Below are 25,168 nucleotides of genomic sequence, written 5' to 3' on the forward strand. Positions count from 1 at the left end.
ACCCGGCTAATTTTTGATTTATTGTAGAGATGAGGTCTCACTGAGTTGCCCAGGCGGGTCTTGAACCCACGGGCTCAGACAATCCACTCACCTCAGCCTCCCAAGGCGCGGGATTACAGGTTGAGCCACTGAGCCCGGCTTCACCACTAATTTTCAACACTGTACTGGAAGTCTGGCCAGTGCATTAAGACAAAAGAACAAAATAAAAGGCTTCTATATTAGAAAAAAAATAAATTGTCTTTATGGGCAGACAAAAAAATAGACTATATAGAAAATCGAGTGAAATCTACAAAAACAAAAAAGCCATTAGAACAAGCAAGTTTAGTTAGGCTGCAGGGTACAAGAGCAACATATAAAAATCAATAGAATTTCCATATACTAACAACTAAGTTAAAACTATAAATTAAACATACATTTTAAAAAATGTCATTTGTATTACACTATAATAGCATCAAAAATAAGTCAACTCTCCACAAATAGAACTATAGATTCAATGGAATTCCAATCAAAATCTCAGACATTTTTTTCACACAGTGACAATGTTACAGGATTTACACTACCTGATTCAAGATATACTTTAAAGTTACAGCAATTAAGGCAGCACAGTATTAGTTTTCATTTTCCTAATCTAAAGACAAACAGATCAATGGAACAGCACAGCATCCAGAAACAGACCCACGTTGAATTTTCAATTAATTTCTGATCAAAGTACAAAAGCAATTCAGTGGAGAAAGGATAGTCTTTTCAATAAATGATAGTGAAGCAATTGGATACTTTTTAAAAAAATGAACTTTGATCCATATATTGTACGATAACGTAAGTTGATTCAAAATTATTATGAATCTAAATGTAAAGCCGCAAAGTATAAAACTACTAGAAGAAAACATATGAGGAAATTTTGTAACCTTTGGTTAGGCTAAGATTTCTTATATATGATACTAAAACTACCATCCATAACAGTGTTAAATTGGATTTCATCAAAATTAAGACCTTCTATCCTTGAAATACTGTTAAGAGAATTAAAAAAAAAGCTATAGAATGAAAAACAAATTGCAAATCACATATCTGATAAACAAATGGTACCCAGAATATAGAACTCTCAAAAAATAAAAAATCTGGCAACTCAATTTAACAATGCACATAAGATCTGAACAAAACTTCACCAGAGTGTATGTGTGGATGACGAATAAGCACATGAAAAAATGCTCAACATTAATCAGCAGTATATTAGGAAAATGAAAACTAAACTATAATGAGATCTCACTATACACTATACACTGTCAGTCCGGCAATTTCTTAAAAATAAATACTACATAATCCAGTCATATCACTAAGTATTTCTGAGATTTATTCATGGCAAAAGAACAAAATAAAAGGTTTCAATATTAGAGAAAAATAAATTGTCTTTATGGACAGACAAAAGAATAGACTATACAGAAAATCAAAATATATGTAACTTTACTTCACTCATTTAAACTGTTGTGCAGTTTTCTAGTGTATGAACAATACACCAATTTGTCATGCTCTTTTTGATGGACACTGAGATTGCTTCTAATTTTTTACTCTGAATGACAAACAATACTGCTACGATGTTAACTATATCACATGAGCATATGAGCTTCTCTGAATAATTGGCAAATACTCCTCAAAGTAACTGTACCAATTTCATTCCCACTAGTAGTGTGTGAGTATTCCTATTGCTCCACTTCCTTCTCAACGCTTCGTATTATCAGACTTCTTACTTTATCCCAGCCTAATGAAAATGAGATGGCAGTTCTCCTATTTTAAGTTGATTTTTCTATTAGTAAGATTGAATATTATATTGGTAATTTACATTTTCTGTAAATTGCTTATGAGAATTTCTTGATTTGTTTTCTATTGATTTATATGTATAATTTATATTGATTTAATACCCTCAGTATAAATATATAGATTATATAAACAATATTAGTAAAAATACTCTAATTGAGAGTTTAAACTCTCAGTTGCACTACTTAAGAGCTGTGTATCTTAGTTCTTCATTTGTAAACAAAAATAACAACCTGACAGGGTTGTTTTGATGATGGAAAGAGTTAATAATACATATACTTAAAGTGCTTAGAATAGTGCCTGGAACATATTATGTTTTATAAAACTATTAGCTTGTATTGTTTCACACAATCTTTTGCTAGTAGTATCAGTTACAAATAATATCTCACAGGCTATCATTTGTCTGTTTACTTTGTTTAAAGTGTGTTTGTTAGAGAGAGCTTCTATATTTTATTAGAGCCAAATTTCCATTCTTTCCTCTTGACATCTTTGTTCTTAAAACACTGTTCTTTCCCTGATGTTCCACTTCTTTATGAGAAAGTTCTAACCCTCCCTTTCATATTTTCATTTATACTTACCAAACAAAAATTTGAGCTACTCAATTTTAATTTAAAATTACATTAAAATTTATTCCTAATCTTACAATAATTCTGTTTTCCAAAAGTCCTATATTTTATTATAAAAAACAGTTGCTCTTAACCAGAATAGGCTTATATCTTAATATAAATGAGGTAAAACTTGAAATACACAACTATACACAGTCAACCTTCGATATCCACACGTCCTATATTCATGGGTTCTGTATCCATAGATTCAAAAATATTTGTTTATTTTATTTATTTTTTTGAGTTGGAGTCTCACTCTGTCGCCCAGACTGGAGTGCAGTGGCCACTCCCGGCCACCGCAGCCTCGATCTGCTGGGCTCTGGTGATCCTTCCGCTTCAGCCTTCCGAGTAGCCGGAATTACAGGTATGCGCTACCACGCCCAGCTGATTTTTTTGGATTTATTGTAGAGATGAGGTCTCGCTGCCCAGGTGGGTCTCGAATCCGCGGGCTCAGGTAATCCACTCACCTCAGCCTCCCAAAGGCGCGGGATTACAGGCTGAGCCACCGAGCCCGGCTCAAAAATATTTGTAAAAAAACAAAAGGATGGTTGATCTGCACTGAACACATACAGACTTTTTTCCTTGTAAGTATTCTCTAAACAATACAGTTATAATTATTTACATAGCATTTACATTGCAGTCGGCATCATATGTAATCTAGAAATGATTAAAATTATTCAAGAGGATGTTGCATAGGTTATGTGCAAATACTACACATTTTATGTGATATTTCAGCATCCATGGATTTCGGTATCCTCAGAGAGTCCTCCTGGAACCAATTCCCCACAAATATCAAGGGACAAATGTATAAATAAAATAAATTTACAATCACTCTTACCCTATGACATCTTTCGAAGGCTTGTTTGGTTTCTTGTAAAAGATTAACCACCACTTCTTGGGATAGAAAAGTTTCCCCATGAGTATCGATACTTGGCCCCAGTGGTAAATTGGTGCGTTGTCTAATTCTCTCTTTCAAATCTTGAATACTAGTACATCACATAGACAAAAGAACACATAGATTTCAACTTCAAGTATTCTCAAACATCAGCAACAACAAAATGGGCCAATAACCAAGAGACCTAAATCCTAATTCCAATAACTTTTCTTGTGACAGGAAGAAAGCCTTGAACTTTAGACAAAAGACTTTCATCTGGAAAATGAATAGATTTAAACTTATGATCTCCAAAGTCCCTTTCAGTTTTACAGTTATGACTCAACAGCCAAAAACACGTTGGGTTTCCTCAGGAACTGAGCTATTTCAAATATATTAACATTCCAAATAAGGTAACTAAATAGTCCCATTTAAAAATAAAATTTAAGTGATTTTTAAATACATTCATCATGTAAACATATTGTACATTTCTTCGTTACCTTAAGCAAGATATATTAAACATCACTTAGCTTTTCTCAACGACTGAGGGTCATGTGGAACTCACTATATGGAGTCTCCTTAGAAGATCAGACTTGTTTTGCTCCAAGAATATACAGCTCCAGACTACTGTGAATTTATTTCTTAAAAATTCTTATGATTGCTCTCTAGTTTTTCTTTCATTCATTGCTACCAACTTTCAGATATTACCTCTTACTCCTAATTATGCTTTTCTCTGATCATTATTTTATATACAACAAACTGGGAAAAAACTGGTTGGGTGTTTATGTCTCCACAGAAGTCATTCTGTCTCCTGCTAGAATCAATTGGGTTCCAGGGAGTCAAGGTCTGGTAACTGAGATGCCAACTATTCTTACAGCAAGTCATTTTCTTCTAGTATGTGAATAATTGCAGCCCTTAAGGTATTAATTTAATAGTCTCATGCCAAAGTCACTGAAAAAAAACAATTCAGAGCACCTAAGCTATGAACTATATTTTTTCCTCATTTGAAACAACAACAAAAAAAGACATGCTTCTTAGTCAATAACCTGGAATACTTTATTCTGTTTGGAAAGGAAAAAGAAACTACTGAACTCTTTACATTACTGGCAATCTGCTTTATAGTTTTAAAAGTTATTTTTTAAGTGATAAGTATCTTTACATTTTAATAATTTCTGTTATGTTATTTCAACATGTGGTTTAAGAGCAGCATTTGATCAACAGTATAAATAATCTGGACTAAAAGAATTCTTCATAGAAAATTTTAATTACAGTAAATATTTGATAATTTTGTACAAATATAATAAAGTGATTAATGTTTTTCATATTAACAATAATATGTGGCCGGGCTCGGTGGCTCAGCCTGTAATCCCAGCACTTTGGGAGGTCAAGTCAAGTGGATTGTCTGAGCCAGTGGGTTCAAGACCAGCCTGGGCAACTTGGCAAGACCTCGTCTCTACAATAAATCAAAAATTAGCCGGGTATGGTAGAGTGCGCCTGTAGTTCCAGCTACTTGGAAGGTTGAGGCGGATAGATCGTTGGAGTCCCGACACTGGGGTGGCCGTGAGTGTGCCACTGCACTCCAGCCTGGACAACGGAGTAAGAATCCAACTCAAAAAAAAAATCCCAAAAAGAATAAAACACAGTTAAGCTAAAGTGATTGAATTATGACGAAATTTGGTCCAATGTTAGAAAACAATAATATATAACAAAAATACTCACCCTCCTGTGCCAATAGATCTCTTTTGATGGTTTTTTGAATCATAATAGCGCTGTAGGATCATAGCACTTCTGCTTTTCAAATATCCAGTCTCCACTTCAATATAGTTCTCCAAATAGGAAATGAAAATGGATTTGATAAGCTTAGACAAGAAAGTCTGTTTATCAGTACCTAAATTAAACTCCATCAACTTGCTGGAAAGATTGGTGGTTCTTTTCAAGAAAGGGGGGGAAAAGAAGATTAGAGTATATTTTAGGTATAATAACAGTACTAAAGAATCTATATTGTTAACAACGTAACTTTAATGACTTATGGTAAACCACCATTTCTTAAACCTTGGGAGAGTAACTTGAATGCAGACAGCAGCTCTATAAGACTGTATACAGAGCAGAACATTGCAGACAACATTATGGTTTTGAGAACTGTCCTAAACACTTGGGAGAAGAAACTGTGAGACAATGAATCAGTTCAGAAATGGCAACAGTGGCAGACTGACATCAAGTTTGCTCCAATGACATTCATCACATGGTACCCAAAATAGTACTGAGAGATCTACTCTCTGTTCACTCTCTTTTGGCTTTGTCCATTTGGACTTTTCTTTAATTTTTTTATTTCCCACTGTTGAAGATAGGGACTTCCTCATTATAACTTTTGAAAAACCTACCCGAATGAAGATGCTGAAGAACAGCAACAGGGTTGAAAAAAAGTCAAGGAAAAAAAAAAAAAACTCCAGATGAAGCTTCTAAGAGTAACACCACCATTTACAAAAGCACAAGACAAAATCTTATATCAGACTTAAAGCTGAAATTGTCATTTGTTAAGACTATGTTGCTTCCTCTTGCAGTTCTAAAGTTTTAACTGCAGATAAATATTTATACTAATACTTAGAGGGAAAAAAGAATAGTGAACTAAGCCTAAGCAACATATAGGAAGACCTCATTTCTACAAAAAAATTTTAAAAACTAGCTAGGTACAATGGCTCCTGTCTGTAGTTCCAGCTACTCAGGAAGCTGAGACAGGAGGACTGCTTGAGCCCAAAAGTTCAAGGTTATCGTGAGCTATGACTGTACCACTGCACACCCATCTGGGTCAGAGTGAGGCCCTGTCTCTCAAAAACAAAAAACCGTTGGGCTCGGTGGCTCAGCCTGTAGTCCTGGCCCTTTGAGAGGCTGAGGTGAGTGGATTGCCTGAGCCCGCGGGTTCGAGACCCGCCTGGGCAACTTGGCAAGACCTCATCTCTACAATAAATCAAAAATTAGCCGGGTGTGGTAGCGCACGCCTGTCGTTCCAGCTACTTGGAAGGCTGAGGCGGAAGGATCGCCGGAGCCCAGCAGGTCGAGCCCAGCAGGTCGAGGCTGCGGTGGCCAGGAGCGGCCATTGCACTCTAGTCTGAGCGACAGAGTAAGACTCCAACTCAAAACAAAAACAAAAAAACAAACCAAAAAAGAATAGTGAGCTAGTTTACAATTTTAAAACCAGAAACAAAATTTTTGAATCTCAGGGTAAACAAGGTCTTTGTTTCATTTAAGGTACATTAAGATAAAATATAACACCCAATTTCTCAAGTGGCCGTACTAAGAATGCTGTCCTCGTACAATATTAGCCTATATAGCCAAAGGCACTGAATGTTAAAAGGCATACTGCTATCTGACAAACTGTTACTTGGAATACCTGAACATTTTCCCATTTCCTACTAAAAAAGAATTTAAGATGTACTACTTTCTAATAAATAAAAATATACCTTGTATATAGATCATAGAGATTTTTGAGATATTGCTCTGCGTCAGACTTCCTACATTCTTCTAACTGCTCTTTCACAAAACTCTAAAAAAAAGTCAACATTATGTTAATTAAGTAATATTAAATTCTATAACGTATCAAGATATTTTTTCCTCTAAAAAATCATTCCACAGTTTTGAACTTTTCTGATTTAAAATCCGACCAAAAAGCCAATGTATAGAAAATAGACCAATCATAAAAAAATTAAAAAACAAGTTTCTAAATTTTATCACTTCTCATATCTACCTGTATAAGATATATATCAATCTTGGAAATAAGTATTAAGAATTTATTAATATATTTTCTTTTAAAACTGGCCTATCCTGCCTTGTGAGGTACATTAAAAACAACAGCAACAAAAACACACAAGAAAAATCTGAGGCTACAATAGAGTAATTTTTTAAAGCAGCATTTCCCAAACTGTGTTCTTGGTAACATTAGTGTCCCTTGAGACATTAACAGGCATTACTCTAAAATAGCATTTCTTGGTCAGTAAACGTGTGAAATGCTGTACATTACAACTTCACTTCTACAGTATCACAACACATGTCAGTACCTTAAAAGGTTCAAAAGTCTGCAACTGTGCTTAAAAAAACAAATATTTATTTAGTGTTGTTTAATCCAGTGGTAAACATAGCTTAGGAAATGTCCGAAAGTATAATGCTATAGGAGTTGTAAATTAATTTCTGTAGTTTTCCTTTTCATGTTAGTATTTTATAGATATATATAAATAAATTTATATATATATAAATAATTTTATATATGTGTGTGTGTGTGTATATATATATATATAAAATCTACAAATGACACTTGTAACTCTTGTTCAATTTCACAAATGGCCAAGGACCAAAAAAGAAAAATCTATGGTTACTATACCACAATACATTACTATTAATGCTACGCAAATTGTAAGCATGTGCTCTGATAAAACTTAGTGATTATCACCTTTTCCTTGTTGAATAACAAAAACATTTTTAAAAAAGCATGAGGCTTCCTTTCCCCTTAACTAGATTACTATTCCTAATGTTACTATATAAGTAAATTAAATTTTAAAAAACTTTTAAAATACAGAAAAAATTCATATATTGCCTAAAGAATCAATTTGTCACCATTTAAAATTACCTGTAGTTTGATTTCAAACACATTTTGAATAAGTTTAGCCAGTACTGTTTCTGGATTACTAAAGATATCTCCAACTTGTTTGTTCACTCGCTGACAAAGTATTGCAGCATCTTCAAATATATCATTTCTCAAGTAAGCACCCTAAACAGCAGAGACAATGTACACATTGAATACGTAATTTTTAAAACACAAATTAGCATAAAATAAAATCCAGTAAAAGTGTACTGTTACATTACCTCCTGGCACTGCTTTATATAAACATCAACACAATGGGAATAACCCTACAAAGAAAAAACACTTTTATCACTATTCTGGTTAAATAAAAATAATTTCAGTAAAAGAAGTATTATATGTAATAAATACTATGTGTAAATTCCAGCGAATGACCAATAGCAATAGCTGTTGGACTTCTACCAGTCACTTTCCATGACAAAATTTATGAGTTTGCTCACATTCTTGTGGGACTTCAAACTGAAAGAAGAAAGCTAAGGTATAACTGAGCTCTTTACATTAATTTTTGTCCTATGATCATCTAGCCATCTTCAATTCCCTCTCTCTCTCTCTCACACACACACACACATACACACACACACAGATTCAAGGTCTTGAGAAAAAGGTTTTATGAATATATATTTCCTTCTTTCCTCTCTTGGATTCTAAGCATTTGCTTATCCCTGCAAAAATATAAACAGAGTTATGTTTAATTGGTAGTCTGGAAATTTACTTTTAAACTGAATCCATTTTAATAAACTGTGTGTAAAACAATCTAATCTGTCATACTGAGCTCACTATAATGAGATTATTGCCAAATCAAATGTAAAAACAAGTAAGGTAAGCAATATAAAGTGCACCACTATCTCAAGTGTCATTTTCAACACTCATTCAGATGTTACCAAATGAAAAGTCCAACAAACAGCTTCTTTTTCCCTAATCTGATACAAATATTAATAAATAAATGGAAGGAAGAATCACTTAAGTACTTTCTTTGCAGAAATATAGTCCCACACAGAGATTCTCTTCCCAATTCCACCTCCAGGAAAATAATTCCATAACACAACACTCCTTTGTATTACCTCTTGAGATGCTCACTTATTTTACTAGTCACATTCTATCTATATCTACTCTCTGGTTCCTATATTCCATTAGATATTTAGAGTCAAGTTGTCCTGCTTTTGAACTATTTCATAACATGTGTGACTGAAAAACAATATGTTTAAAAGCAAGAAGGCAGATAATATGAATTTTAAAAATCAAACTATATCAAAATTCATTGATATAACATTAATAATATTGAATATAAAATCCTTATTTAAATATTGAATATCTGACATTTAACATCATTTACAGACAGACAAAATGTACATTCAAATTATTCAAAACAATGGAAATTATCACTGTTATTTAGTTATACAACTAACAGGAGAAAGCCAACAACTACAATAAATAGAACTTGTAAATTCTCCATAACCTTACAGACTAGTATTGACTTTTAATTTTTACTATTTACCTTAAAATGAAGTAAAACTGCTGCTACTTCTCTCATTCTGGAGATTTCACCTCTTCTTTGAGCACTGGTAAACTCCTGAATCAGTTGGCATTCTAAATCATGGTATTTGCCTAAAAATAAAATCAGTCAGCTACACTGAGACATACAAAGTATCCAAGTTGTTTAGGAGTACATAAATTATTTACAAGTATAATGATATGGATCTTTCTTCTGAAAGAACTACAAAAACAGCATGAGATTATAGTGAATCTAGCTCCTATAAAATACTATGGTATATAAATCTCTATTTTCAAGACACAAAAAAATGTCCAAACTGGTCAAATAGCTGAGCTTCCCAGGGTCCGACTGCCATTTACCACTGTTACTTAAAACAGCAGCTGACTGAAAAAAATCCTTCAGAAGCCATATCTGACAGCAACAGACAGAAAAAACCTTAAACACAAAGCTATGAAAAGGGTGAAGAGGAGTACAGAATTCTTTACTAGAGTTCAGATGCCTTTACCATGAACAACGGTGGTTTGAACACCAAATTTCATCTTTGGATAACATGTGGTATTAACTATATTTTTAAGGTTAGTATGGTTCTTAATGAACATACTAATTATAGTGGTCAAAAATGTTCCCAGGAAGTCCAACTATCTGTGTCATCCTAATTCTAAGACTTTTAGGAATACAAGTGGTTCTTTGAATCTTCTAAGCAATGGCCTACCAACAGTGCCCCAGGATACCATAGAGTCTGCAAATATGGTCTTTCCAGAAACCTAGAATGATCTAACCTAAAATAAAATTCAAGATTGGCAAGAACCAAATATATAAGGAGTTAAATAGGTATTGAAATACTCCTATGATCTTAGCTTAAAAAACAAACAAAAAAAACTTATTCAGAGATATATGTATGGATACCAATTTCTAAAATACATTGTTAAATTAAAAATACAAAGCCTAAAAGCTATTTGTATAGTATGCTACTAGTTATTTTAACATAAATGAGGATAGAACTACATATATATTTTTTAATTTATGTTTTATGTTTATATATCTATCTATAAATTATTCTAGTAGAATACCCAAGAGACAGGTGTTTTCAGGGAAGGGAATCAAATTCAGGAATGAGATGGGAGGATAACACTGTTCCCACTTTCTCTCTCTGCTGGTTTTTTGTTTTCTGTTTTTTGCTTTTTAAGACAAGTAGCTTTGGGTTTTTTTCACTTATTCAAAAAAAAATGTAAATACATAGAATACACTTACTTGCAATTTTGGATTTTACTTCTGAAAATCTGAAAAAAACCAAAAAGGTTAATTAGTTATTATTAGTTACATTACTACAGTAACATAGGATGCTAACAAAAGAAGAAACTGGCTGTAGGGGCATATGGGAACCTCCATACTATCTTTGCAATTTTTCTGTAAATCTAAAACTATTACTAACGATCATTATTGCTAATCCTTTGTAAAGTACAGAGTTGAGAATAGAGACATTTTAGGGGGAATTTATAACATGTTTGGGAGCTAAGCTTTAAGTACAGCAGCAATACATTTTTTTTTTTGATTTGGAGTCTCACTGTCACCCAGGCTGGAGTGCAGTGGCACACTACCACCCCTGTGTCGACCTACTGGGCTCCGGTCGTCCTTCTGCCTCAGCCTTCCAAGTAGCCAGAACTATAGGCGCAGGCTACCACACCTGCCTAATCTTTGATTTATTGTAGAGATAAGGTCTCACCAGGTTGCCTGGGCTGGTCTCAAAACCACTGGTTCAGGCAATCCACTCGCTTTGGCCTCTCAAAGTGCTGGGACTGCAGGCTGAGCCACCAAGCCCGGCTACATTCATATTTTATCTGTTCTTGAAGATCTTCAAATATCATCAACAAAATTATATATACATAATCTGTCATACAGAAAGCCCTATTTTGTTCAGACATTCACAGTGAGGGAAGTATTACCATCAAGAATTTATTAAAGTGTCTGATGTTTCACAGACTAGAAGAAATCATGAAAAAGTTTCCTTTTCAGTAGACAGTTTATTTTAAGATGAAATCTAACTTAGCAATGGTCCTGGGGCCTTGCATTTAAAATAAGGGTTCTTAACCTGAGATCCCTAGGAAAGGTTCTATAGATAGCTTAATGAGTCTAAAACGCCATGAAATTATATACAATAATCTGTGTTTATCTTAAGAAACTTGATAGCTTTCATCAGCTTTACAAAGGCATCAAGAGCCCAAAAAACTTAAAAACTTTCATCTAGAAATAGAAAAAAGCAGTTGGATAGCACCACACTTAAACCCTCTTTGTCCCCTTCCTAGTTCTCAAAGTCCAAAATATGAAAATTCAGAAGTTTACTTCAGTCAGTTTAAAAATTGTCCTTCATCATTTTTTTCAGAAGACAAGGGATTGAAATTATTTTAAGACATATTATTAAATTTAGATATTAAGAACCATATGATGTCTTCAATAAACTGTCTTATACGGTATCTGGTACAAGGAGGTGCTCAATAAGTTCTTATTTAATTAAAGGACAAATAAAATCATATAGAGAAAAAAAATACAATTTTATTCTATAAAATACACCATGTATCCAAATTAGCCCTTGAGAAATAAACTTGCCTATCAAAAGGTAACTCCTGGGCGATTAGGTGCAACTTCTGAATGATGTCTGCTGCCTCCTTTATCTATTAAAAAAATAAATAAAAGCAATCATTTTTAAAAACCTCTTATGAAAATCAAAAAATAATTATATATTTGAAAGTAGTAATAGTATCCTATATATGCACACAGTCTCTCCTCAAATAATTTTCTTTTAAAAATCCACAATAAATAAAACTTTATGAGCAACAAGAATACATTTGGGTGTCACCAATAATGATTCAGTAAAACATAAACATCTTTCATAAACAAGCATCTGTCTTTCTGGTATCAAAATTTCAATTTTTTTTTTTTTTGATGCCATACTCTCTTTCCAGTGAAACTTTAATTCAAGTTTATTCTGAAGAAATTCAAATCATTGCTTGCTGAAAGCCAACTATAAGTCTCTTCTAGGTTTATAAATCCCAAAAGGGTAAACAAGATTTATAAAAATGATGTAGGACATACTGCTGCATATATCCTACTTTAAGCTAAGTGAATAAAATGACAAAAATGCCTATCATTTAATGACCATATGAATTTACGACACTTGTTAGAAAAGCAGAGAGAAAGTTTAACATAAGGTCTCCTGAATAAAATACAGTACAGAAATGTGTTTATTTATCCAAATTGTGAAACTAAGGAACCTATTCGGCAAGGATTCTAAAGTTATTTAAATGCAGATATCTGTACTTATTTAGACAATAGTGCTGAGAAATTGTATAACATTAATTTTTTTCTTTAAATTTCAAATTAGTATTGAGTTTTTAGTACAACTTGAATATTTGACTTTATGATTCCTTTTCTTTTACATTCAAAAGGAAAGAATCTTATAAATACGAAAGAAGACCTGAGAATACTGACAAATTTTTCAAAGTACTCATGTGAACTTTGGCAAGCAACTAAACAACAGTAGAACCTGTCCCTACTTCTTGCTCCAGATGATAGTGAGGATAACATTTCTGCTTCATTTATTTTTTCTCTCCTAGTAAGCAGGTTACTGTCATTTTAAACTACCTAACACTCACTCTATCCTGCTGCACTGAACACTGGTGTCACTGCAATACCTCCTCTCACCATACGCCACTTGGTTGTGCTAGCAACAAAGTCCATCATTTTCTCCTCACCAACATCACCCTTCAGAAAGAATGTATCTGGCACACAGCCAGCTCTCAGGTTTCATCAGGAGTTTATTCTTATCATTTTAAAAGACAGAAGTCCTCACCATGTACTAAAATATATTACAACATTAAGAGCACAAGCTGCCAAAACTACAATCTAATAATTTGCTTACATCTGTTATTGATATCTGAGTGAGGTGAGAAGACCACTCATGCTAATAAACAGTGCTGAAGATAATCAGAGTCATCAAGTATTAGCCACCTGAGCTGCCATTCTAGGAAGAACCACCACCAACATACATGTAAGAAAAGAAGGAAACATAAAATAGGCTTTGTTTTTGTTTTTCAGAAAAGAAGATGAGAAGATTCTAAAAAGTAAAGATTAAAGAAACAAAAATGACCAGGGAATAACAAGAAAAGGAAACAAAAGGTGTTGATGTCTTATCCCATTCAATTTCCTCCCACAATCACACACCACTGTGGGTGCTTTTCCTTTTCTTTCCATTGGGAAGGTGACTGGCACAGATTCCAAAAATTAAGTTAGCAAGAAGTTTATCTGATAACTGGCAATCTCAACTGTGGTTAGTTTAAGAATCAGGCCAAAAATTAATTCTCAGCAACAGTAACACAAAACTTGCGGGAGAGATGAGCAAAAAACAAGGCAATTGGGAAAGGAGGAATTAAGTATAAGAAAATAAACAATAAAGGAGAAGAAAGAAATAGGGACATAGAAAAGTGAAGCAAAAGAAAGACAATAAGAATTTGTCTCAAATATTCTGTCTATACTGCTTCTCAAAAATTACAGATGGCTGAGTAACCAAGTGAATGAACTAGCAAGTATAAAGATCTTGTCTTTTAATTAGAACCTCAAAAGTAAAAAGACAACAGTAACACCAATAACTACATAATTACCTGAAGATAATTTGAAAGTTTAAAGGAAAATGTAAACTTTTCATGATGCAAAACATTACAAGCAATACAAATACGGTTAAAAATAAATAAAATAAGTCAATTTAAGAACATTTATTTTTCTCCAGATTCAAAATGACTACCTTGAGCTGCATTCAAATAAACAGGCCAACTCACATTGGGTAAAATATTTGCATTTTGTTTATAACACAAATAGCCTACAAAATCCAATAGGTATAATCTAAGGTATCAAATGTGAAGTATATATAATTTTTAATATATAAAAAATAATTTTAATATAATATGTATGCTACAAATAAGTACCTTATATTACAAATATGTTTATATTTAGAAAACTTTAAAAAATAAAACATTCCATAAACTAATATGAAAAAGTTTGCTGTTTAAGCCTTATATATACTCATATATAAAAAACACATAAATGTGTAAAAGTTAGATATTTCCAGTAACTTACCAGTTTTACATATTTACTATAAAAATAATTCCTCAAACTAATAGAGAGAGAGAGAGAGAGAGAGAGAGAGAGAGTGTGTGTGTGTGTGTGTGTGTGTGTGTGTGTGTGTGTGTGTGTATGTGTATGTGTTGAAGTTTCACTATCACCCAGGCTGGGAGCAGCGGCACGCTCACAGCCACCGCAGCCTTGACCTGTTGGGCTCAGGTGATCCTTCCACCTCAACTTTCCAAGTAACTGGAGCTACAGGCGTGCAGCACCATGCCTGGATAATTTTTTGACTTATTATAGAGATGAGGCCTTGCTATGTTGCCCAGGCTGGTCTCGAGCCCCTGAGCTCAGGCAGTCCTCTTGCCTCCGCCTCCCAAAGTGCTGGGATTACAGGAATGAGCCACCACAATCGACCCTGAAATTCATTTTTTAAAAATACTGTTTTTTCTTCAGAGAAATCATCTATACATATACAACTATTTTTCAAAGAACTCTAAAAATGATGCATTTTATAACCCTATAGAGTTCTACTCACAAAAAATATGTTGCTTAATTCAAAGTAAACTTCAATATTTAGCTTTTAACTTTCCACTATCTGAGATAAGTCTATGGAACAAATAATTGGAATAATTCAGGAGGACTGTACTTCACATAAGAGTGGACAATGTTCCTATGTTTTTTTTTACCTGTATGGAAGAAAGCAAGCTAAATTACCTTCTTATAAGACTGTACAGCAGCCAATATCATGTACCCTTAAGTGATTGGTGCTATGAAAAGGATTAACAAAAATAATTAATTCGATTTTTTTCAATTTTCCTTGGTTCAAACTGCTTTAATTCTTTATAAAAGATCTTTATAAGTAAAAAAAAAACAGTTCTGAATCCCTTTATAAAAAGATACTTCAGTTTATCAATGATTTAGGTCAGACTGCATCATAGCTAACCAATGTTATGTAACTATTCAGAGACTAGAAAAATTGTTAAGTCATTTATGGTAAAGAAATACTTATGAACATAGCTCAATATTTTTAAGCCACGCATAATTTCATAAACAAAAATGCCAAATTATCCAATTAAAAATTTGCATATTAACACTTCATCAGCAATCTATAGACAAGTGTATTAACATAATAATAAAACTTTTAGTAAGTCAGCTACTCAGTGATTTAAGTCAGACTCTGGGAAGTAATTACTGTAGCTTATAATTAGGCATTGTTATTAATTAGGCATTGTTATTAGCACTGTGATTTGCTTTTATCCTCTGACAGTTGCTTACCTTTTCAGAATTTGTAAAAACATCAGATTTCAATTGTCCATCTAGAAACTCATTAAAGTATTTCATCAATTTCTGAGCCTCCACTGCCCGCTGTCTGGGTGTGTTTACCCCCTCCAGCTGGTCTCCAAGGTGACAAACCTTGGTTGCTACATAGCTAATGTGCTCATCCAGTTCTTGGAAATGTTGGAAGGCAACCTGGGAAAAATGTATATTAGTATAAAATACAGAGAACTCAGCTTATAAGTAAACACATGTGAAAACTAAACTACCAAACTTATCACTAATTTCTGTAACTAAAGATAACATAAAAGTTATGAGATGATCTCCAAAATGTCATTAGGAGGACATTACCTGAAAATCTGTTAACCAAGTTGTAAACTTTTATACCATTAACTTTTAAAATAATATTTATCATAAACACATTTATTTGTTAATCAACAAAAAAAGCAAAGCTACTTTCTGCTCATCCTGTTTTAATAAAGAATTCAGCACCATTTAGCCCTAATGATTCTAAAAAAATGTACTAAGTATCAAAAGAACCAAACATCTTAAGAACTCTCTTGCTACTGTACTGAAAAGAATAAAAAACATCAATAGTAAAAGATATTGATTTAAAACAGACTACTTAAGATTTATTATAAATATTTAAAAAGTGATGTTAATATTATATATAAAGCAAAATTGTTTTTTCCCAGTTTTGAAAAAAGAAAAGATTGCAGCAATTATTTTACTAAGGCAAAAGAACATTACTTCCTACAATATGTTTTCCTTCTCCCAGGATACACTGATTGTCTACCTTATAATTGCCAATAGCAGAACTGCTGATCATCTAGTATGGTATTCTTGTTCTAACCTTAAAATGACGGAGAAAAAGCTACATTTATTGAGGACTTCCTCTGTATTAGATTAGCCACTGTCCTAAGCATATTACAGATATTTACTTAAATAATTCTCTCAACATCTACAGATGAAAAAAACTGAGGCAAAGAGAAGTTAAGTTGCTTGAGATCACAGTTTACAAAATGCAGAGCTGCAATTCAAACTCAGGCAGACTGGCTCCAGAGTTTATTAGCTGAACTATTAATACTATTATTATTATTACCAAAGGAAAACGGCATTAAAGGAATTTGGAAACTATCACTTCAGTTACTTAAAAACAAATTTCCTATCTTCTTTAAATTACTGACTTCCTTAAATAAATATTTTCACACAGCCATATATGAGTATAAGTACAATTTTAGCAGAAATCAGTCTGCTTAGTCCTGACAGTAAAGAACTAATAGCCCCTGGGAGGCAGCAAAGCTAAATAATACGCCTCAAACTATACTTAGAAAGGGCCATCAAATTCCAGATCAGGCCCAGCCTGTGAAAGGAATTCAGAAGTTGAAGATTAAACCTAGGGCCTAAGAATAACTAAGAAGTTTAACATACATAGCCCCAGGACCAAGCAAGTGGTTTGGTTTTACTCCAAAATGGACTGAAGAAGAGTTCTGTGTCTGCTTTTCCTATACTACGCTAGAATTCTCACCCGACCACACCCCGCATGACTTCTGGGAAACTTCCCAGACCAGGTTTTCTCTAGGGAAAAACCTGATCCAGGCAATAGTTGGTCTCATTCTACTTTGATGACTAACAAGAATGCAAATGGCTACCTAAATATCGAAGCTAATAAAGGATCATTAAAATTGCAGGTCTTCTGAGGATTGCCATTTTTAAATTTGCATTGTTAGAGGGGAAGCAAGGATCACACTGAACTGGATACTGTCCCACCCTGAGAAGGGAGTACTGTGATCCCAAAACAACACTCTGTATAAAGTTACTGTCAAGAGTACCTCATAACGATTCATTAACATTTTATGCCACGGGACTAGATTAGTAGAGAGAAACCCTGACAGTTACTATCATTTGATCAGACTTTTTTAGGAGCTTAAAACTGAGAAGAAATAAAGACATTATAGCCTATATAAAATATCCATCACTTAACTAAATATTTACCTGATTGCTTTTCTGGAGTTCTTGTACCTTCCTGGCAAATTCCTTGGCTTCTTTCTGACATTGTTGCTCTAATTTCTCTACTTTCCTCTGAATCCTTTCATCCATTATCTGCAGTTCTTGAATATGATTTACAAATTCTTCCAATAATCTAATAGAGAAAAGTTAGAATAAATATCTATTATTATTAGGAATAAACATTCACTTATAATCATAAAGAAAGTTTATAATAGGAAAGAAAGTCTTAATAAGAGTTCCTTGATAATTTATAAAAACAAGTGGGGAAAAAATTTAAAAAATAAAAGAATTCCTTGGGCTTGAAATGATCATGTTAATTTTCTCTATAGCATTCTTGTTAGACATTTCTTCAATCAAAAGATCAAGTCTTTCTATAACTTCATGACTTCTTCATAGCTTTGTCCAGGATACTAGCTTTAAAACAAACATGATATTTGAAACTAAGTCAGTCTTTAACTATTGACTTTTTACTGGATTATCTCTAAGGTGAATGAAAACCTTACTCAGAATTCCCATTAAACCCCTAGAATAGAAACAAAATTTACAGTCTATTTAAAGCAGTCAAAGGTGTGGCAGCTCACACCTATAATCCCAACATTTGGGGAGGCAGGAGGATTGCTTGAATCCAGGCATTACAAGACTAGCCTAGGCAACTGAGTGAGACCTGTCTCTACAAAAAATTAGCCAGGTGTGGTGGCACACATCTCTAGTCCCAGCTACTCAGGATTTGAGGCAAAAGAATCACCTGTGCCCAGGAGGTGGAAGCTGTGGTGAGCTGTGATCATGCTACTGCCTGGGCAAGACTAAGACCTCCGACCCAAAAAAAAAAAAAGTCAAGAAGATAAATGTACTATATAAAAGCAATATACATTCCAAAGCTCAGTGACTTTCTGCCCCTCCAATTTACAACTATACTTAAAACAACATGTTCAATATGTTTTTATTTTAGAAGGATAACCAACCTTTTGTAATTTATTACTAGTTGGAGGAAACATTACATTCTTATACTCAACAATGCTCTCTTGAATTATTTTTATCGTCTAATCCAAATTTGTACTAGATTGGTTCTACAGAAAAAAAAATTACCTTTTAGGATCAAAAGCTTCAGGTCCACCTCTAGAGCCTCCTCCTGGGGTTCGCCACACAAGTCGTTCAATATACTCATCAGCCACAAAAGGCTCCTAGTTTACAAAATAAATATGCTTTAACAAACTTTCATAGAAGAGTGCTTAACATTACCTGGAAAAATAAAACAGCTTCTATTACGGGGTAACTTAAAATAGAACTTATGGTATTATTAAATGTTCTGGTTTTCGTTCACAGTTCCTGACTTATGACTCCCATAGTTCTTGTTAGTCTTTTAAGTTAAGTGTTAGGCCTCGGGCAGGCCTCAGGAAACAAAATCTCTATGACCTTTTTCATTACTCCTTTCACCTGCCCCAAGGCAGGACTCTAATCTTCCTCCACCTTTCTGATTGTGGAGCTTAAGACCCAGAGAGGGACAGACCCTATACCCTGGGAATCCAAGAGGACAGGGTTTGGAAAGCTTCCCATAGCTGAACACATGAAAGTTTCTGGAAGGTAGCGACTAGGGAGGACATGGAAGCTCTACATCCCTTCCCCCATGCCTCATCCTACCCATCTCTTCATCTGTATCCTTTGTAATATCCTTTATAATAAGCTGGTAAAGGAAGTATTTTCCTGAGTTCTGTGAGTCACTCCAGCAAATGAATCAAACCCAAAGAGGGAATTATGGTGACTCTAACTTTGAATCTGGTCAGTCAGAAATTCCAGAGGCCCTGATTGTGACTAGTGTCTGGATGCAGGGTGCAGTCTTGGGCACTGAGCCACCAACCTATGGGATCTGACACTATCTCCAGGTAGATGGTATTGGAATTGAAGTGGATAACAGCCAATTGGTGTCCACTGCTTGGTGTATGGGGAAGAAAAAATCCACACCTTTAGTCACAGAAATTTTCTTTTGTGTTGTTGATTGTTGTGGTAATGTGAAAGTACAAGAAAAACCCCATTTCAAGATTCTTCTTAAAAAGAATTAAATCACTAATTATTTACATATCTATATTATTATCACGCAAAATATTGTTTTTCAATTAAAATATCTTCAATAAACAAAACAGATGGCTTAATGAAAATTAAAATATAAAAATATTTCAACAGTATGACAAGTTGGAACAACCCAATAGAAAAAGGAGCAGGAATATACAAAAAAAATACAAATGATCAAAAAACATGCAAAAAGTGCATGGCCTTATTAGTAATCAAATAAGATCAAATTATCACTTTTTTTAACCTCACAAACCCAAGAAAGATTTTAATTATAATGAGCAATGTAGGAAAGCATGAGCTGAAATTTGTACTCTCATTATTGTCAGAAATGTTAACAGGTATAATCTTTTTGGAAGACAACTGGTAACTGTGGTAACATTAACAATGTCACAAATTCTTCACACACCTTAACAGTAATCTACTTCTAAAATTCTAAAGTAAAAGTATATATGAACACAAAAAGCTTTACAGATTATTCACAGAACATGATGTATACTACTAAAAAACTTCATGTAAATATTCAACAAAAACTGCAAATGACAAACTATGGTAAACTTGCAGGATGAAAAACTATGTTCCTATTAAAATAATGTAAAAAATTTAGAAATGAGAAAAAAGTGCTAACATATAATATCAGATAGAAAAAGAAGGCAAAATTTTCTAAATTTTCTCAAAAAAGCATTATTTTTAAAAAAGGTATTAGAGTAGAAGGCTAAACAAGAAAATAAACATTCAAATGTTCACCATCAACAGATAATATATTTTTTAGATTAATATGCCTTACATACTTTTCTTCCTACCTTCTTTCATGCAAATGGAGACCATACATTGCTTCTCACTATTATTAGCATGTAACTTAAACTGGTAGCATTTGCTAGTGATCCCAGTTTGAATTCTTATATATGCAAAATTTTTTCTTAAATTTTTACAGATATAAAGTGCTGATATGTTCAAGAATTAAGTCCTAAGAGGGCCAGGTGAGCTGGCTCATGCCTATAATTCCACTACTTTGGGAGGCTGAGGTGAGAGGACTGCCTGAGACAACAGGTTCAAGACCAGCCTGAGCAACTTGGCCAGGCCTCGTCTCAACAATAAATCAAAAAATTAGCCAGGCATGGTGGCATGTGCCTGTAGTTCCAGATACTGGGAAGGCTGAGGCGGAAGGATCACCTGAGCCCAGCAGGTCGAGGCTGTGGTGGCTGTGAATGTGCTACTGTACTCCAGTCGGGGAAACAGAGTGAGACTCCAACTCAAAGAAAAAAAAAAGTCCTAAGGATGTATTAGATAGTTTTGCAAAGTAAAAATACTGGTACCCTGAAATATAATGAACTCATTTAGCAACATATCATTTAGATAATCAACTTCTCATCTTCCTTATTTTTGTTGAGACGAGAGTTGATGTAAATCTATTAATTCTTAAATTATACATACAAATTGAGAAATACTGACTCAAGGAACTTATGCTTAGAACTGTGTAAAACTTTAGGAACTAAGCTACTTAAACATTTTAGAAAACGTGACCATCACATGAAATACCTCTACATTATGAAATGGTGAAGATAGCTAAGTTTTTTAAATACTATGTGGCAGGCACGTGCCTAGTACTTCATATACTTTATCATGCCGGGCTCAGTGGCTCAGCCTGTAATCCCGCGCCTTTGGGAGGCTGAGGTGAGTGGATTGCCTGAGCCTGCGGGTTCGAGACCTGCCTGGGCAGCGAGACCTCATCTCTACAATAAATCCAAAAAATCAGCCGGGCGTGGTAGCGCATGTCTGTAATTCCGGTGAGGTGGAAGGATCACCGGAGTCCAACAGGTCAAGGCTGCGGTGGCCGGGAGCGGGTGACAGAGTGAGATTCCAACTCAAAAAAAAAAAAACATATACTTTATCACATTCAGTACGTACTACGATAAGTAGTAAGTCGACAAGGTAGGTTCTATTAATATTGATTCACTTTACACCTTTGAAATTATGTGATAAAAAGAGGTTATTTAATCCAAGATAATATAGCTGGGCATGGTGGCTCATGCCAGTAATCCCAGCACTTTGGGAGGCCAGGGTGGGAAGACTCCTTGAGGTTAGGAGTTCAATATCAGCCCAGGCAACATAACAAGACCCCATATCTACAGAAATAAATTAAAAAAAAAAAAAATCCAAGACCATACAAACTTATTCGATTCCAAAGGCCCAAGTCTAAAATACTGGTAGTCATTACCAGCTACATTACTTTAGGAAGCAGTTAACCCTTCCAAAAGTCTACAATACTTCCCTTTAAACAACTTCATATAGTAATTATGTTCCTTTTCCCTATCATTTTTTTGGCATGAACATTTGTGTTAATATTTAATCATGCTCATTCTTATGTGTTGCTAATTTTGTTATTGAGTGGTTACTGCTTTCTTTTCTCTCTCTCTCTCTCTTTTTTTTTGTTTTGTGGACATGAGGTCTTGCTATGTCTTGCTATGTTGCCCAAGTTGGTCTTAAATCCAGGCTTCAAGCAATCCTCCCACCTAGGCCTTCCCAAGTGCTGGGATTACATCTATGAGCCACCATACCTGGCCCTGTTAGTTTTTAATTAAACATGTTACACTGTTCATCAGTTTTAATTTAATCAAATTTGATTTTAGTTTTATTATAAATCAATGATAAATAGTACAATTAATGACACAGTGAAAAATAATAAAGCATTTTTATATGAAAATTTTTTTTACTCTCTCTAAATATTAATTGACATGCTAAAGACTATTCTAAATACCCAGGAAATAGTAAACACTCCACTGGATCTAGAAGAAGAAAGTGACAATAAGAGTCATGAAGAAAACTAAAAAGGATACAGAGTGATAGATAAGAGCGAGATTATTTTTGATAGAAGCAAACAGGCAGGCCGTTCCTAAAAAATAAATTTTGCACAAAGACCTACATGGAGCTAAGTAATAAGCCATCTGGGGGAAAAGAACTCCAAGCACAGAGAACACTCTTAGTATGCAAGCAATGACAAAATACCAAGGTGAGTAAAGTCGAGTAAGTGAAGTGGAGAATAGTTTTAGATGAGGTCAAGAGAGGTATGAGAACTAGTGTTTGTGCCAAAGTCTTCTAGATCTTACTATGACATATTCCCTGCTGCTAATTGAAGAAAAGCCCACATTCCCAAGAGGAAGGCCCTTGAAATATGCTGGCAAATATACACAGTAATAATTCTCCTAAAAAGAGCTACACCCACTTATTTTAGTACACTAAGGGAAAAAGGAATACTCAAACATTTTGAAGTCTGTTGGAAACAGGGTTCTAGTTGACATCAGTACTTGACTGACTCAAAGCATCATGGACCCTGTCAGAGTGAGAACATATGAAGGCCAAGTAATAAATAGATTCTTGGCTAAGGTTTAGCACAGCATTATTTTAATACATCTATGAGCCCATCTAGGGGCCATTTCCCCAGTCTACAAATGTTTAACAAGGGTAGACACACTTAGTGGCCGATGTAACTTCAACACTGAGTCCTTGGTCTATAGGAAAATAACTGTTATAATGAGGAAGACCAAGTAAAAATCTCTAAAATTGCACCCATCTAGTCAAGGTAGTTAATCATATGGGATGGCAAAAATTAATGCTACTTTTTTTGTTTGTTTTTGGAGTTGGAGTCTCACTCTGTTTGTTTCCCAGGCTAGGGTACAGTGGCACACTCAAGGCCACCCCAGGTCGACCTGCTGGGTTCTAGCGATCCTTCCACCTCAGCCTTCCAAGTAACCCGAACTACAGGTGCACACTAACACACCCGGCTCATTTTTTGATTTATTGTAGAGATGAGGTCTCATCAAATTGCCTGGGATGGTCTTGAACCTGTGAGTTCAGGCAATCCACTCGTCTTGGCCTCCCAAAGTGTTGGGATTACAGGTTGAGCCACCAAGCCCGGCTAATGTCACTCATAAGGATCTAAAACAAAGATCTACATTTTTTTTCCTTAAAAGATAAGACAACAAATACTTTAGGTTTGTGGATCATACAGTTTCTGGTACAAGCATTCAACTTTGCTACTGTGATACAAACACAACCATAGAAAACACATAAATGCACATGACTGTGACTCAATAAAACTTTAAAAACAGGATTCTGGGAAGATAGTGGAGTAAAAAACAACAGAAATCTGTCACCTCATCTAGAAAACAATGCACTAGCAAAATCTGTCTGATGTAACTGTTTTGGAACTCTGTAGTCTATTGAAGGCTTGCAACTTTCCAGAGGAAGGCTTAGACAAGAAGGATCTCAACTGAGTGCAGTGGCTCATGCCTATAATCCCAGCAGTTTGCGAGGCAGGAGGATTGCTTGAGGCTAGGAGTTCAAGACCAGCCTAGGAAACATAGCAAGACCCAATCTCTACAAAAAATGAGCGGGGCATGAAAAAAGGGGTGTAGACCTGTAGCCCCAGTTACTAGGGAGGTTCTGGCAGGAGGACTACTTGAGCCTAAGAGCTCAATGCTTCAGTGAGCAATGATCACACCACTGCACTCCAGCTTGGATGACAGAGTGAGACCCTGTCTCAAAAAAAGAAAAAAAACAAAGAGAGATAGATCTCAAATTAACAACATAACTTTAGAACTTATAACTTAAGTAACCAGAATTTAAATAAACAAACAAACAAACAAAAACCTAAACCCAAAGCTAACAGAAGGGAAGGAAATAAAGACTGGAAAGGGGATTAACAAATTAGAGACTAGAAAAATAATAGGAAAAAAAAATCAATGAAACCATTATTTGGTTTGTTGAAAAGATAAACAAAACCAACAACCCTTAAGCTAGATTAACTAAGGAAAACAAGAGAAAAAACTCTAATTACTAAAATCATAAATGTAAGTAAGGACATTACTACCAATTGTAAATAAATAAAGAGGATTATAAGAGAACACTATGAACAATTGTATGCCAACAAATTGGATAACCTAGATGAGCTAGAACAATTCCTAGAAACATAAAACCTACCAATATTAAATAAATCAAGAAAAAATAGAAAATCTGAATAGATTTGCAACTAGTAAGGAGATTGAATCAGTAATCAAAACTCTCCAGGCAGGAATAACAGACGTTGGGCACTGCTAATGGAGGGAGGGAGAGAGGTTAAGGGACATACAACCATCCACTGGGTACCATGGTCACTATTAGGTGGGAGAGAGCTCCCTGGCAGCTCAAATCTCACCTCAATGCAATTTACTTAAGTAGGAAATCCTCAAATGCACCCTGTAACTCTAAAATAAATTGAAAAAAAAAAAAATCTCCTGAACCTAATGGCTTCCCAGGTG

General features: G+C 34.4%; 1 protein-coding gene across 2 annotated transcripts in view; it reads right to left on the minus strand.

Annotated features, from left to right (window-relative positions):
• The window catches only part of EXOC5 (exocyst complex component 5), a 57,171-nt gene that overhangs the window by 17,250 nt on the left and 14,753 nt on the right, over positions 1-25,168 (minus strand). For both annotated transcript variants that reach the window (XM_021716489.1, XM_008065962.2), the window contains exons 2-12: positions 18,894-18,988; positions 17,793-17,940; positions 15,798-15,992; positions 12,012-12,076; positions 10,659-10,687; positions 9,411-9,520; positions 8,140-8,184; positions 7,904-8,044; positions 6,744-6,826; positions 5,005-5,214; positions 3,253-3,400 (exon numbers count right to left, since the gene is read on the minus strand). In XM_021716489.1, the coding sequence (XP_021572164.1) occupies positions 3,253-3,400; positions 5,005-5,214; positions 6,744-6,826; positions 7,904-8,044; positions 8,140-8,184; positions 9,411-9,520; positions 10,659-10,687; positions 12,012-12,076; positions 15,798-15,992; positions 17,793-17,940; positions 18,894-18,988 (1,269 nt within the window). The remainder of the gene's footprint in view (positions 1-3,252; positions 3,401-5,004; positions 5,215-6,743; positions 6,827-7,903; positions 8,045-8,139; positions 8,185-9,410; positions 9,521-10,658; positions 10,688-12,011; positions 12,077-15,797; positions 15,993-17,792; positions 17,941-18,893; positions 18,989-25,168) is intronic.

This window comes from Carlito syrichta, unplaced genomic scaffold, assembly GCF_000164805.1.
Source record: "Carlito syrichta isolate Samal-C Ts95f unplaced genomic scaffold, Tarsius_syrichta-2.0.1 Scaffold308823, whole genome shotgun sequence".
NCBI classification, from domain to species: domain Eukaryota; kingdom Metazoa; phylum Chordata; class Mammalia; order Primates; family Tarsiidae; genus Carlito; species Carlito syrichta.